The sequence below is a fragment of the Vanessa cardui genome, chromosome 17 (genome assembly GCF_905220365.1).
Source record: "Vanessa cardui chromosome 17, ilVanCard2.1, whole genome shotgun sequence".
NCBI classification, from domain to species: domain Eukaryota; kingdom Metazoa; phylum Arthropoda; class Insecta; order Lepidoptera; family Nymphalidae; genus Vanessa; species Vanessa cardui.
Window position 1 is genome coordinate 7,036,151 of NC_061139.1, and position 17,059 is coordinate 7,053,209.

The 17,059-nt window shown below is 30.9% G+C and overlaps 1 protein-coding gene across 2 annotated transcripts in view; it reads left to right on the forward strand.

The window, feature by feature from the left end:
* Positions 1–17,059, forward strand: part of LOC124536906 (synaptotagmin-15-like) — a 76,931-nt gene that overhangs the window by 16,940 nt on the left and 42,932 nt on the right. For both annotated transcript variants that reach the window (XM_047113569.1, XM_047113568.1), the window contains exons 2-5: positions 2,313–2,468; positions 5,519–5,713; positions 10,420–10,582; positions 15,587–15,723. In XM_047113569.1, the coding sequence (XP_046969525.1) occupies positions 2,333–2,468; positions 5,519–5,713; positions 10,420–10,582; positions 15,587–15,723 (631 nt within the window). In that variant the 5' untranslated portion in view covers positions 2,313–2,332. The remainder of the gene's footprint in view (positions 1–2,312; positions 2,469–5,518; positions 5,714–10,419; positions 10,583–15,586; positions 15,724–17,059) is intronic.

Sequence of the window (17,059 nt, forward strand, 5' to 3'; positions counted from 1 at the left end):
GGTCAGTACTACCCACACATTACATATATTACAGGCAACCAGTACTAAGTATTGTGGTTAGAAAGAGGAGTGAGCCAGTACAAACACAGGGAACATAACATGTGATTTAATTAGTGATCTAAGAGATTGTTAATATTTCCGTCAGGCCAAGTCTATAGACTTATCCGAACATTACCTATGATGCGGCCCACTTGTCAGCCTGCCTGCCTATTTTAATAAAACCACTCGATGATCCCAAAACATAATGTACAAGTTCCTGCTGATACGGTGTTTTATAGAGTTGATTAACGTGAAGGGTAATTTAAAAAAAAGTTTGTATAGGTAATATAATTGGAAAATGATAAGCACAGGCAAAAGAGATTATTAATCGCTTGTACTGTGACGTCAGTAAAATTGATCGTCTGATGAATTAAGCAAATTGCCTCGAGGACCTGGAAATAGAAATAATTATTTACTTTGATAAATTATAGCAACGATTCGCTTAATTAAAGACTCATTAAAATATGTCATATTTTCACAAGATTTTTGGTATACCTTAATTATCTATCTTAATGAAGATATCTGGAATCAACGCAGAAAGCTTTAACTTAAAAAATCAGGCGTAAAAATAATAAAAAAAATGTTACCTCAAAATAACATTCACATAACATATCTCTGAAGCTATAAATATAAAACAATATATCACATATTAAAAAAAATGAACATGTAAGACATCACTGACATATACTGCTTAAAGATATATAAACAAATTTAACAGTATTAATTAAATGCATAAAAATCTGTTAAAGTTGGCTTTAAAGGCGTTTTAGAGGCATTTGTGAGATAGATATAGTTATGTCATGCTATTAAGTTCATCGAGTTTATTTTGCGAGCGATATTGTCAAGTGTTTTAGTATCTATATCAATAATTTCGTGCAAGTCTACGATAAACCTGATCAAAACCTATCTTCAATAAAGGGTCGTTAAAAATAATGCTTTTTACTCGACAACATATGTCCGTAAAATCGAGATATTTCAATATTAAATCCGTAAAATTTAATGATATGCAATTCAATTGGCGTATATGTTTACGAGTGCATTCAGAAAGTGTGTTCCAAATAATAATTTCGTGTAGGTACGGTCAACTCAATAAATAATTAATAAACGATAAGCCGTTTGTTTAGTTTAATTATTTTACGAGTTTTCACCGAGGTTTCTCCCTTTAGTAATTATTTATTTTATGGAATTAAATTATAAGACGTTTTAATAATTATTAAAGTCGAAACACCATATCACTTTCAAACAGAATTTCACGTTCGTTATCTGTGGTGAGTTTAAAATTGTTATTTAAATTAATTTTCAATTTATATATTACGATTTCATTATTCCTTTAGATCTATTTACTATCTTATATGTAATTATCGTAATGATGTAAAACTAAAAGGCACAAGTATAATTTTTATTCTCAAACGTTTGCATTATGTATTTTGTCTTCGTGGTGAAACTTTTAGAAGTAAATTTAGTTAAGGCGCGCCTTGAGACACATAATAGACCTTCTCTGTACTATTACAGTTAGAATTTTCCGGAGAAAAAGAAAAATTAGCCGACTAGAATGAATAAACTTCAGCCACAGTTTAATTATTGTACATAAAGAAACTTTTAAACATTACTGGCTGGTACTAGTGACTTTATCGTGATAAAAAGTATGTTTTCGTATTTTAAAGTTCATAATAAAAAATTTGAAGTAATACGCTTTCCATTTCGTTAGAATAGAATTTTTAAAATGAGTTTTAACGTTTAGCATCGAACGTGTTCTTATTTAAAATCAAAATACTTTATTTAAAAATTCGACGTTGAATTCACCTATTGTAACAAATTCCTTATACAAATCCCAAAATATGTAATGAATAAATCAACCTTTGTATATTAAGCTTTAATTTTTGGTCGAGCAAGTGCGTCCGAGGGATTTTCACTCCGGTGTGTGAGGAACGCTTTAATTTATTTTATGTATATCTTGTGCATGTATAGGTAGTGGCTCAATCACCCTTCAAATCAGAACATAGCTTTACATACCCATATTATAGTAATAAGGTGCAAAAGGGTCATAAATTTAGTAAAGTAATTAATACCCACCCAAATGGTAAATGTGTATTATTATCAAAGAAGTTTTCAACATCTAAAGAGGTTTTATTGTTTTTCTTAAGATTCCTCGTCGTAGACACACTAACCTATCTGAAGATATGGCTGAGTTTACTTGATTTATACCTACAAAAAGTTTGAGAGTCTGAACTTAAAATTTTTACTTATATTTAATTATACTTTCCTTGTTACAGGACTCATCAGATGTTTAGAGATGTTAAATCTGTCACCATCAGTTTATCGGAACGCTGATGACGGAGAGCGGACGGTCACCAGTAAGAAGGTATACTCGAGAAGGCCTTGGTATGCTCCACCGATCGACCCTATAGACCCGATTGATCCTTATACAAGTGAGTACTGCAGTCATTATTTTATATTGATTACTCATGCAAATCTTAAACGGTAATTTTGATCTGGTATAAAATTTATCAATCAAAATTTGAAATGTACAGTCAGAGTAAAACCTTCGTCAGTTTTCAAATTAATTCCTTTATCAAGTCCTAAACTCTTAGTATCTATTGAATCTAAACCTCAATTAATTACTACGCAATATGTCATTCTCGATCGGTAAAGCAGATTATCGCTCATATTGAGCACACGAAAATAGATCATACGGTGACGAACCTTTTCTTACCCCGACTGTACATTCGAAGTTTAAATTGTCATCTTCCGAACATAAAATAAAATCGGTGTTTCTGTTTGCAATATTATAGTAACCGCTTTTTACGAAATGCAAAATGTATGTATACAAGGTACATATAACAAAAAAAAATATTTTTTCAAGTTTTGTCTGCCTGTCTATTTGTCTCTGTAGCGGGACCATTTTTATGGGTCTTTCACTGATATACTACCGTAACTTAGGCTATGGCAATAACTTTTTTGTTAAATTCAAACACGCAAGAAGTCGCTTCCACATCCACAATATAAATTAATACTTATATTTATTAATCAAATAAATGAAATAGAATATACAAAGTCGATAAGATATTGTTCCTAAACATGATATCCCAAACATTGCCAAAGCACCGATAACTTTGGGAACCACGCAAAGGAAAAAAATACTACTGGTTGGTAGTAAAACATATGATGATTGTACGGTACCTTATGGGTTTTGCACAAAGCCCAACACCAAGTATATGTCATATTTGAATAAAGTAATCTGTTATAGAATTAGATAGTAAGTTCCTGAATTGAACGTTATAAGGCTGTTAAGCGAAAGATCAAAACAATTAGGACAAACTTGATTCGAATTCATGTGAGATAATTAATTAAAGACGAAGTAAGATGCTGCAAAGGTTAAGCACCCGTCAGTGCCAGAACTTTGAGTAGGAATAAGCATAAGTAATTAGTCCTAGGAAACCTTTATACCTTAGGATATGTATAGGAAATTATTCTGTTTCTCTAGAATTAATCTTTCTTAAGATTAATTCTGTTAAGCATACTAGTTTTGCTGGAGCGGGGTTTTGTTTATGAGAAAGTGTTCGGGTTTAGACTTATAGTAGAAGTAAAAGCGTGTATAATTCCCACTGCTTGGCTAAATTCTCCTTTTGAGAAGAAGGTTAGGAGCATATTCCACCAGGCAGCTCCTGCGGTTTGGTGGATTCACACGAGGCAAAATTTCATTGAAATTAGACATATGCAGGTTTTGCTCACGATGTTTTCCTTTACTACCGAGCTCGAGATCAATTAATAACACGAATTAAGCATATAACACTTGATTGGTACTTGCCTGGGTTTGAACCCGCAATCATCGGTTAAAGTGTAATTCGGCTCTTAGGCTTGCTTTATACCAAATTTCATCAAAGCCGGTTGAATGGTTCAGCTTTCCATTTATAATATTAGTATACATATATCTCAAAGTTTTTAAAATAGGTACGACAGGTTATGTCAGTTGCAGATCGAGCTAAAGGCAATCATGTAGAACAAATACTTAACTTAGCGATTGAAATCTAACTCGAATATCTTGATAAATTTTATAGTACACTAGCTGTTTCATGCGGCAATGCTTACGTGGAATTTGAATATATTTTAACAGATTGTTAAATATTACATTAATTTAAGACCTTTTGTGTATCACATTGGTGTGTAATTCACTCCGTAGGAGTAGAATATCCAGAAACGCTTAAAAAACGTGTCTTCATATTTTCGATCAGTATCCCAAAATTAAGTTTTATATTTCTAACTAAAAGATGATGGACTTCGATACAAACTTTTAACCCCCATTTCAACCTTTTAGCAGTAGAATTTTGTCAAATTCCTTCCTTAGTACCTGTATACTCAATAAAACGATCCTACTCAGCAAACATTATGGCCTTAATTTTAGTTTACCTTCGGCGATGATAAATCAGTCAGTCAGAACTCATGTTATACTATGAGTATAGATATACACTATAAAATTTATAATATATTAATGTTTAGAAGAATAAACGCATTACACTTGGCTAACCATAGTCAAAGTAAACAGATCCATCGGCTCGGAAAACAAAATGTCTGCAAAGAATCGGCAAAAGAAACTCAACTTCTTTTTTGGTCCATTTTGTAATTGTTTACGATGTGTACTAATATCATAAATGCAAGAGTAAATCTCTTTCACTTAACTGTCTATCGCTTTTTAATATATTATACAATAACATTTGATATTAAAAGAGTTGTAGGACAAAGGACATAGGCTTTTTTATATGTACAACGCAAGCAGACAACTAGTTTTCATGTCGATTAAAACTTATTTAGACGAGCAAATTAATATACTAAGAACATATTCTGTTATCAGGGAACTCACTATTTGCATACAATAAACTTTTGCACACAAACGGATACTATTTCCACATCAAATTGAAAGTCACGTCAAAGTATACAGGTTAGAGAACGACAGATAGGTATTTAAAATATCAAAAATAATTTGCACAGATTAATAAAAAAACAGAGGTAATTTTCATTTTCCAATGGGCGATCACGTGATAAAATGAATACTAAAATAAGTTATTTCCATAAATTTTAGTCTTCTAAAAACTTTGTCTAGACTCGCAGATGTTTTATAAAGATAAATTTATTTGAGAATTTTCCATAGCAGTTCATAAGTTATATTAAAAGAAAAACAAATATATATTAAACGTAAAATTTTTGTTTTTTAATTTCATTAACTTCATTTTGGGATATCTTCATTTTTAATTTTAACTCAGTAGAAATATTTCTGCCAAACAGCAATCATGAGAATTATTTTGGGTTAGAGAGTCAGGCACAAATCCCATAACATTTTGGTTATTATAGTTCCAAAGGGTGGTGGGCATTAGCAAAGCAAGGTGTGGTTAATATATCATACAGCGTCAATGTATTTGGGGGATGGTGACCAAATACAATATTTTGCTCTTTTATAAATGACGTTTTTTCTTTTAATATTTAGATTACGAACAAGATTATAAATCAGAGCAGAGCGGAGACTACTATGGACTTCTGGAAAATGATGACTCAGTAACGGCTATCAACGTCGAGCCTCTTGGGCGATTGGAATCGTCTTCTTCCAATCCGAAGTTAGAACAAACGCCAACAGCGAGGACGGTTCCCGAGTTCTCGATCGCCAATGGTATCAATTTAAGAGGTAGGTTTAATTCTTGTGTTAATGCCAAATTTATTTATATTTTGCGTAATATAGTCTTGGTATTAGTAGTAGTATGTTAATGAGTTTCTATACACATAAGATACAGCGACAAATATAATAATTTACGCAATTAGAAAGAATTCCTAGGCAGTTTTATTGTGCAAACAGAATTAACGAAACAATTTACATACATCAATAAATTAAGTAAAAGCTTACGTGTAGATTTTATACTCTTTATTCCTATGAAATTAATGAGATAAACATGCTTATAGAAAAGGCATATATAAACCAGGTACATATACACAGGACATTTCATCATCAAACATTTTCGATGATAATCCTTAAAACTTTAGAACAACATTACATTCCAATCGTAGACGGATTAAGATAAACCTTATATATACATATTCCATGTGATTTCCATGAGATCCAGACAGAATTAAATAAAAACATTCTCTAACCAGATATTATAGCGATAAATAGCAATGCTTATTGTTTTATCGCTGCGTCTGTGAGCCAGTATAATTTGAGACACAAGCCACATCTTGCACGCTATGGTTGCTAGATTTACCATGTGGGTAGAAGTTCTTGAACATTAATTCTAATTAGGTAGCTTTTGATATGTGGCCCATAAGTAAGGCATTACAGTCGCAAAGGATACAATATTTTTGTATAATGGTGCACTGATGATATCGGGCTAATTGATATTTCTTAGAGCGCTTCGGTCAATTTGCTCTTTCCATTCCTTGAATGATTTCAAAAACAATCTGCTATAAAGTTTACTTAAATATACAATGTTAAACTTTATTGGTAAACCGTGAAAATAAATAACAATTACATTAAATTTCTTAAATTAATTACAATCTTTAACTGTATTCACTAAAACCATTATCATCACAATTGAGCACTATTCACAATTTAACTACGGTACGGTATTTGTTGATAGCATATATCCATATAAGTATGTTACTCGCAGAGCCAATTATTCCTCGTGTAATTCAAACAATCAGACGACCCTCGATCGTTTCCGTACAGGTAATTTTGACTAAACTGGATGAATCTATATCAAACGATAGCAAATATAAAAAATATATAATGTATTTTTTTCTTTAAATAATAATTAATATGGAGAAGGCCGAGTGGTTAAAACAGGTGTAGCGAAAAAGAAGGTAGGTGTATTCACATGTGGCAGAATTTCATGCAGGTTTCCTCAAGATATCTTTCTTCATCGCCAAGCGCGATATGAATTATTATAAACAGAAATTAAGTAGATTCGAACCAAACCATTTATTTTAAATACTGAACATCTCGGCTCAATTTCGCCCAAATTAAATTAGTGTGTTTAAATATTCCGGGACTTGGCGACGAAAAAAGAAACATTCCGCATTAGAGCAGACTGGATAAAAGATTCTGAGATAAATTAGGCGATCTGTCAGTATGAATTTCTTCATTATTTTACTTTACTTTGATTTTTAAATCTAAACATACAATAATTACATTAAAAACTAAAAATGGACATAAAAACCAGAGTATAGCTCACGTAGGTGGGACCCAAATGAAATGTAAACAATTATATTTAATACTAATATCTTATAAGAAATTAAAGATCTTTACATTGTAAATTATTAACTCGTGTTATATGATCCAATGGAGATAAGGTACCAAAAACTTGTACCAATATATTTACATACATATATTCTACACGAATATACAAAAACCACAAGTTTTATTTCGATTTTTTTTCATAAGAAACTATAAATGGAACAAGGGTAAAAGCTTTGATCAAATAAGACGTTAATTGTGAGAAAGTGCCCGTCTTGTTAACTTGGCTTTTACTATAAAGCTAAATATATCTAAACTTTTTATATACATCTAGTTTCATAAATAAGATAACTTCACTTTGTGTTTGTATGCAGGTTAAAAGTCCGACTTTAAGTGTACCAACCCACTCATCAATTATACGTGATAGCTTTGAAATGAGTGCATACTCATCAATTATTCAACCGTCAACCAGCAATAATATATATTCCTGTATTTCGGTGAGCCAGAAATAATTACGGACAGTGTCAATGTTGACCACATACCATCAGATAGTCCATTTATTTACCTTTCTATTAATGATATTAAAATTATATTAACGGTCCTATTTAATCGCAATAAATAATTAAAATCATAATTAATTTATAAAATATCACGCAATCATGATTTCTACAGTGAATTTGAACCAAGAACCTTACGATCAACAACCTCATAAGCTAGACAATAAAACAACAAAGCGATCGGTAACTAAAAATATTAATGAATAAAGATAATAGCGGTAAATTTAGTAAACATTATTTGTTTTCTTATTTATTATTTATGACTTAATTGAAATATTAATATTAATATGTAGTTTAATAGAATTACTGGATCTATATGTTTGAATATGTAACTATTAGTCAACATACTGGCGAGCTGTAAACATGAATATGCAATTTATTTTGATGAAGCATTGTTCACGCTGAGATTTCACAATATGTCATCGTTATAATTATTATATAAATATTAATATGCAAATAATAATAAAATACTTTAAATATTATTAAGCTTAAATACATTGGCGTTGCTCAAATACACATGCGTTGGCCTTTTATTCAATATTATAGATTATATGAATAAAAGGTTGCTTAAGCAAATTATCTAATAGTTATGAATTTTGGAAGCAATGGCTACAATTGTTGCTAATTTTTGTGCCGCCAAACGTGGCTTGGATTACTTACCACCAATAATTTGGTTTAGCATATTATTTGACAAAACTGCTAAGCCCGTCAACGGAAATACCAGATGCTATGATCCATCTTAGATTTCGTATTTTGCGGAGGTCATTGGTGAAAATTTCCTTTAGCCTTCTTTCCTTAAAACGGCGTCAATTTAATCGTCGTATTAATCTCCTTCCAAACGTCTTCTGCAGCAGATTCTGCTGTAGCTCCTGTTTGTGAGAGATTTTAATTCATTCAGCACGTTTTACCACATCTTTAGCGGAGAATGATTACAGATATCTTGTCTATTAATTTTGGCCGCTGAAATTCACATCGCATAAGGATTCCAAATTCGATCCATACGACCTCTAGGTCTGGACAACAGCTCGATTTTTAAGAAAAGGGCCATATCATTAATAGAGGCTGGCAACGTGCCAAGCCCACTGTCCTAGATGTCCACGGACTGTGGTATGTCCCTCATGTTTCTACCTACCTATACCATAATAAACTTTAAATATTCAATATATGTATGCTTAATATATATATTTAATACATTAGTATTTTTAAGACCATGCTGTTACAATGTCAGTTGCTATGTTCATAAAGGTACCTACTTTAGGGCATCGTGTAATGAGGCTCGTAAAATGTTGATGGTTTCATGTCATGCTCTTATTTTGTGAGTTCATTCAAGATACGAAAATGGCGTCCTGAGAAAAATACGTTCGAAAAATATTATATTTATAATTTTTCATATTAGAGGACGAAAATTTATTTTTTAAATCGTAAAAAATGATATAAATCCTTGATGTGAAAATAAAAAAAAACAGTACTTTCTGAACCACGCTAATGATTGGTTCACCCCAATATATAAATATACTGATACGGTTTTAACTTTAAGATAATTCTGTTGGTACTTTTGTGACGTAATGTTTTATTGAAATTAATACGTAGTTGTAACAAGTATCTTTCAGAACTATATAACATATATATTGGATATATTGGATATATATTGGTTGTCATGTGTTCAAGTATGCTTTATACTAAATTTCATCAAATTTGGTTCAACGGTTGAAAGAGCGACGGACAGACGTTTACACATTTACAATATTAATATAGATAATATAGATCAATTAGGTAACTCGATGGTAAACAGTTACCTTTGTCGTGAGACACTGGCTACGTAAGATGTATAGACAATATTTATCACCATAGTTGCTCCAGCTAGGTACCATAATATTTGCTTTAGCATGCACTTACGCTGGCTCTCAGCCTCCAAACAGGAACACAGTGCTCCAAAGTATTGCTATAAATAATTTATGATAAGTAGGTATGATAGACTGATACGGTGCCACGGCGATCGACTACATAGATCTGTCCCCTATTATTATTATAATTTACGATATAAGCCAACAGGTGTGAGTGTTTTGAAAGAAAACGTATCTAGTATTGAAATGTCATATGTTTTCACGATATTGTTATTCGCTTGTATTTGTTAGATATATGTGATATATCTATTAAAATTTTTGTAATATTTTTTTTTGTAAAAACCACACTAAATTCTAATTATAAATATAGATCTGTATACAACATACATTTTTTGCATGTTGAACACGCCTCAAAGTGGCATACATATTAATATTTAAGACTTAGATGTTTAAGATTTTACTGTGAATGTTGTATATGTTATGTTGTTGGTGTGTCTAAATAAATAAATTAATTAGTTTTTACGGCGCAATTTTATCTAGTAGAGATGGATATGGCATTAATTTTAATAAATGATGATGATGATGTATTTAATAATGGCTTATACTGAAAATCAACCATATGCCTTTGCTTTCGTTGCTAAAATCGGTTGTTATATTCGAAGCCGTACTATTACACTGTAATAATTTTTCAAATATTCACATCGTTAGTATTTCAGACACATATACTTTATCTCTTCTAAATGTAATATAAATTATCCAACAGAAGCAGCACTCGTAGCACTTGGCGGCGCAAGCGCAGCTTTAGTACTGCTCATTGTGATGGCGGGAGTATTCTGCGCGCGCAGACGCAAGAACAGTCCCAGCCCGGTACCTTCACCACCAATACTTGTCTATCCCCCACATGACATCGCTGCTTCATGCTACTTGTAAGTAATACTTTTCTATTATTACCTTATATTCGTTTACACGAAAAAGCTTTTGAAATGTTTTATAATATTTATCTCGTCTTCATGAATTGAAGATCAGCTCAAGGTCAGGGACATGCAGACGTACTTGAGGTATCGTTTGAAACAATACGTGCTGTCAGACCATTGTTAGCATCATTAGTATGTTGTAGTTAGCGATTAGTGAGAATTCATACATCGTATAATTAGAAATGAAAATTTGTTATCAAAGAGAAGCTTTGACGTATACTTTTAGTATTTTATGTTATTCTTTTTTAAAGGTATATTCAGATGTATAAATAAATTATCGATTAAAAAAAATCAAACGATTCAAAATTTCAAACGCAGAACAATTTCATCTCACGTCAAGCTCATGTTTACAATTCGTCGTTAAACTTTAATGAAAGATAAAGATAACCAATTATTTTAGAAACGCTGTTGGATTCTAAGCGCGAATTAACATACGTATTGAAGCTACAGAGACATTTTCAGCATTTGACATTTCATAAGTGGTTAAAAGTTATCTTTTTAAGCAAACGTTTCTCAGCTATTATTCCCTTATAACGTAGAATAAAGATAAATTTAAAACTATAACGAACATCCACCTACTCATTTAATTCTAACAAATCCTATTCCTACAAATGTCTTTGGCATAATATTAAAAGTAATTGTATTTTAATATTATGCCAAAGAACCAGTTGCCGAAGGATATTAAGGATACCAAATCAGCTTTGACGTTTAAAAGACTACTTAAATACTACATTCAAAATAAAGTTAAAGTAATTAATAACTAAAATAAAAATAAAAAATATATTAAAATAATACATTAATACTTTTATAAAGTAATATGAAAAATAAATAAATTGAAAAATCAATATATAAACTAAAAAAGGACATAGTTAAACTAAATTATTAAAATAAAAATATAAGTTGTGGCACATCTAGTTTTATATCGCAACTAACACGATGGTCGCAAAGACGTCGAATGAGTCTTGCTGTTCGGACTATATTATTTCATTTCTACCCACACAATATTTTTATAACTACATTATTTCCGTTTTGTCCCAACATTTTTTTTTGTATTTTTGTTTATTTGTTTCTCATGTAAGTGACTTTCTTGTAAATCTTTTTGAGAAATAAAGGTCTTTAAACCTAAACCTATTTTGTATTCGTTCTTTATATAAAAAATGAGTCTTTATTATTTTGTTTATAATTTGTAACTAAGTTACAGTAACTCTTATCTTATTTCTGTAATGAGTATTCTTCTCGACAGAGCACATATTTTTAAAGAACCTTTTTATAAAAGGAACGCCAGTTAAGTTCATAGGTTGTAATATCTTCTGTAATAAAATTTCTTAAGAATTTTCCTTCTGAGAACATTATTAATGAACTTTAAAACACTCTTTTAAGATTTTGTTTCAAAAATTTTTGGAGTTTAACTTCACTTTTCTATGCATCTAACTCATGAAATACATAATGTTTACAATCGACTTTCACTGATAAGCCATTTTGAGACGTATATCTTAATAAATTAATAATTCATACAGTCATTATCGCATATCATATCCTGACTTAATGTTTTTTGCTTTTGTAATTTCTACAGTGATTTTCGAGTTTCTTTTTACAGTCTAACCGTACAGAGGTAGGTGTTTTATTGTTTAAGACAAGTAGAATTCATTAATATTGCTTCAATAGTAAATATTTTTTTAATAATACATCCAAATACAAAAATGTAGTAGCTCAAAAGAAATACTATAAAAAATTACAGTCAATAATTGTTTCCTTTTAACGCTGATAAGGACAGACGGTTTTCTCAATCGACATTGGCGCCTCGCACGCTTTGTGAATTTTCCACTGACCTTATTTTACTTTTTTCTTTCACAGTGACTCAATTGAAATAACATACTATTTATAGTTATTGACTTATATGAGACAAAAAATAGTAAAAATTATAAATTAAAATATCGTGATGGTTTACAATAATGGTAAACAGTTAATATTTTAGACGAAGTTAATTAATTTCCTTTTTATACACTTTATTATCTTAATATGTATTACTGTAGAATAGACATATATATTATAAAAACATCTTTATATATGTATTAGTGTGTAAATATTGGTACGTAAGTTTATGATCGCCTACGAAGATCTTTCTCAAAATCTCTCTCTCATTGGGCTGTCTGAAGAGATGGCTAATTATCCATTAGTCCGCCCATTGTACAACACTGTAATGAACATTTATTTTTTAATTTTTGTTTTTGGATTTTTCTAATTTGGTATTCTTTTTTTTTTTTGCTGTGTTAAATCTTAAGCTTTTTTTATTTTGTTTATGGTGTACAATAAAGTACATCCTATCATTCATTCATTTTATTAAACACATTTTTTGATTACGTTTAACACAGAAAACTAATTATAAATAGTGGGAAGCATGAGCTGTGACTTTGAAGTGAGTATAAGCTTAATAGTCCTAACTTGGAAGGTGCGTGACCTTTCTACTATCTGATCAGATATTTAGTTTATTTTTATCTGATATTCATGTATTAATAGCATTCATTTATATATTACTTTATGTTTTGGATTATTTATCATTTATAAGACATCTCTGAACAAAGTTGTATTAACGTATCATGTATATAACATCATATAAATACAGGAATATACAGTTTTATGTACTTTTTATCATGATGTTAAAGTACATAAAAAAATAAAAACATCCAATACTTTACCATACAGCGCATTAAACATCTATGGAGCAATATTTCAACAGGATAATTTTCCTGTTATTTGGAGAAATTGGGTCGGCATTTTGTCTGTATAAAGGTCATCAGACCCTCATTAGTGAGATAAGTTTTGATGGATTAGGGACAGATCATTCAAGACATCTCCTGTGTAATTGTGTTACAAAACATTCATTCTTTCATTCCCGTGAAATGTTATCCAACGAGTATCGTTTCTTTATGCCCACTTTATATAACGTGTCACGTTCGTACTTTACGCGATATCTTATATAAAAACTTTTAAATCACTATCTAGATTTTTTATATGACTTCAATTGTCCCTCCAACAGATGGTGTATGTATATCAGAGATTTTTCTGAAATAAGCAAATACCCATGCAAATTTTTCTTTCAACGACAAGTGTGACAGGAATTCTTAATACATATGTAAATGATATTCAACTTTGCTATTTGAATTTAGACTTTATTTGAGGGTCTGGTAACCTAAAAAAAACTTTGAGGGCTTTTGTCAGCGAATTGAATTTTTACGTACGCGACAGAAATAAAGATTACTTATGCGCTTTATCTGATTTTGATGCATAAATAAATATTTTAACTTAGTAATGTTATACAAGCCGAGATGGCCCAGTGGTTAGAAGGCGTGCAACTTAATTGATGATTTCGGGTTCAAACCCAGGCAAGCATTACTATATATATGTGCTTAATTTGTGTTTATAATTCGTCTCATGCTTGGCGGTGAAGAAAAACAGGAAATCTGCATGTGTCTAATTTCATCGAAATTCTGCCACATGTGCATTCCACCAACCCGCATAGGAACGTGGTAGAATATGTTCCAAGCCCTCTCCTTAATGGGAGAGGAGGCCTTAGCCCAGTAGTGGGTAATTTACAGGCTCTTACTCTACTTTACTTTTAATGTTATTTAGTTACCGGAATTTTTATTAAAACCAATACATTATACTAAACTAATGGAGATAGTATTTTTCAAGGTCATTATTTATGGTTGGGATCTTTTTGTAATTTCGCCTCCATCTTTAAACGTTTGCCCCCCCGATAAGGCAAACAATAAGAGTGCTTTGTCTTGTAGTCAACGAATAGGCGTGATGTTAAGTTACGAGCTTTCGTTGCGTATGGTCTCACTGTTTTTTTAATACAATGGTATTATTGGTAACAGGTTCATATTTGATCCATCGATTAAATTAATATATTTAATTATTCTCATTTTATATCCTATCTTTACTCTATGTGTTTTTGATGACTATTACTTCCTTTTATATTCGCCTCAGTAGAGATATGTGGTAATATTATTAATTTTCATAGTAAAATCAAAAGTGTATGTAGATTGATTTCAGTTTCCAATACATCGCAAGTGAGATGCATATGGATTTACAGAATAGCATCGATTGTCACACCCTGATAATACAACGTGAACATACATCTATAACAATAAAATCATCCTTAAATATTCAATATTCACTAATGTTATTTCAGGGTACAAATTATGGTTTCCTGAAATTGAGGTTAATTTAGTAAAAACTATTTTATTTAGGGTATTAGAAGCGTAATTATTAAACAACACGCAATATCAAGCTTGACATATTTAAAACATAAAACGTTGCGTTGTCTTTTCAAGAAGTACTATTAATTTTATTAAGTTCGTTTAAAATAGATACTTTTGGACACTGCAAGAAATATTAACTTACCTCATTCACATATATTGGTACTAAGATGCTATCCTCCTTGTGCTTGTTATAACATTGGTTTACTTGCCAACACAATTAAGTTACCATAAGCTTCGGAATAAGACTCCCATTTCGAGTATGAAATTTTAATAGAATAGAATAAATTTAACGAATAGAACGACAGGAAACTTAATACTCTCCTTTATCCATCCATCCTGAACAAATGACATATAGATCGAACCTTTTTCACATCCAGTTTTATTTAAATTAAATCGTCGAGATATTTTAACATAACATATTATTGTCAGAACTAATATATTAATTACTTTTATATGCGAAACATAAGGAAATGATTTTATATGATATTTGAAAGCATTCAATTTAACAATGTAAATGGTAATGCAATTACATAGTTATTTATATTAAATAAAATATTTTCATAATTAAATTAACAAGAGTTATTATCAATTCGTCATTTTGTTAATGAATTAAGTGTGATTTCCTTCATGAACTTTGTTATATGACAGAAAGCAATTATAATAATAATTAGATTACTAACTTTCCATTTAGAACGAAGGAGGTGAACTTTTCGCTGCCGACGCTGCGTTCGTCCTCTCTCGGCGAGTTGCGTGACGTCAGCGTGTCGAGTCTCAACAGTGACGTGCTCTGCCCGCCCACCAATTCGCAGTACCGTTCGAATTCTTTCAGTAAGTCATTATGTGTTTACTCTGAAACTCTATTTTTTATGTTATAGGGGTAAACGAGCAAAAGGCTCGCCTGATGGAAAGTGATTACCACCGCCCATGAACGTCTGCAACACAGGGAGTACGCTCTTTTCTTGAAGGTTCCAGCACAACCATCAAGTTTTGGCTGGGGGGAAGGTGGATCAGGACAAAACGCAGTACCACTAGTAGCTACCACTTTACGCTAATTTTAAGTGAGAGATTGGTACTTTCCCGGACGTGCTGGCTCATTCGGCTCTAGCCCTAGCAGATATACAGTGTGGCACTACCACTATAAGTATCTTTACATAGGGATTTTTAAATCAGATAATCCAATGGATACAATATTTTGAATATAAGTTTACAGGTTCAAATTCGCATGCATTCAATCATGCCACGTGCTTAATATTTGTTCAGAATCTATCACGTGCTTTTAAAACGTCGATTATGAAATGTTTTAGTAATTATAGTTATGCCTCTCGTTTTTAAGCACTATATTAAAGATAAGTCCAGAAAGATAATTGACACATAGAAGATCAGACATTAAGATGCTTGGATGAAAGGTTCTTAAAAGATCGTTAAGTTGTAATACGAAGGTATCGAATATTAATGAGATGAAGCTCACGGCGCGTCTTTCTTTTTCAACTACAGCGTTCTATCTTATTTTTTTGTGTTTAAATTTTATCTTATTCATGAGTTAAATTATCGGAAGGATGTATACTACAACGATATTATTTAGAAAATCTTTTCGATGCTTATATTACAAAAGTAGGAAATAGAGTAATGGAAATAGCGAAAAGAAAAAACAAAATTTTCATCATTTGATATTGGAAAAATTGATATTTGAAGCTTTTTGTTTGGGTTCAATGACACTATTTGACTTTAAATTTAAGAATACATACATATATATTTACCTATATAAGATATAATTACATCACGAGATAGTGCCAATAATAAGATTAAAATGATAAAAATAAAATATATTCGCAAACTAAAGAGAAGTTCTATTTTCTTAATTCAAAAGCTTCTGAATCATTAATACAATGTTTGACGTTTATTAACATCACATATTCGACACGATGTGACATCGAATAATTATATTTGTATGAAACAAATCCTCAATTCCAATTAACCAGTTAAAACAGACTTATCGTCATATACAGTATGAGGTGACATATGTCTATTTTTGTAGCTTTGAAGCAAAAAAAGGTATAAGCCATTCTAGTATCTGTATTACAATGTGAGCATTTGTACATTAATCATTCAATACTAATAGTTTATCGTAATTAATTCCAATACGTTTCATCTGAATGAACATAAT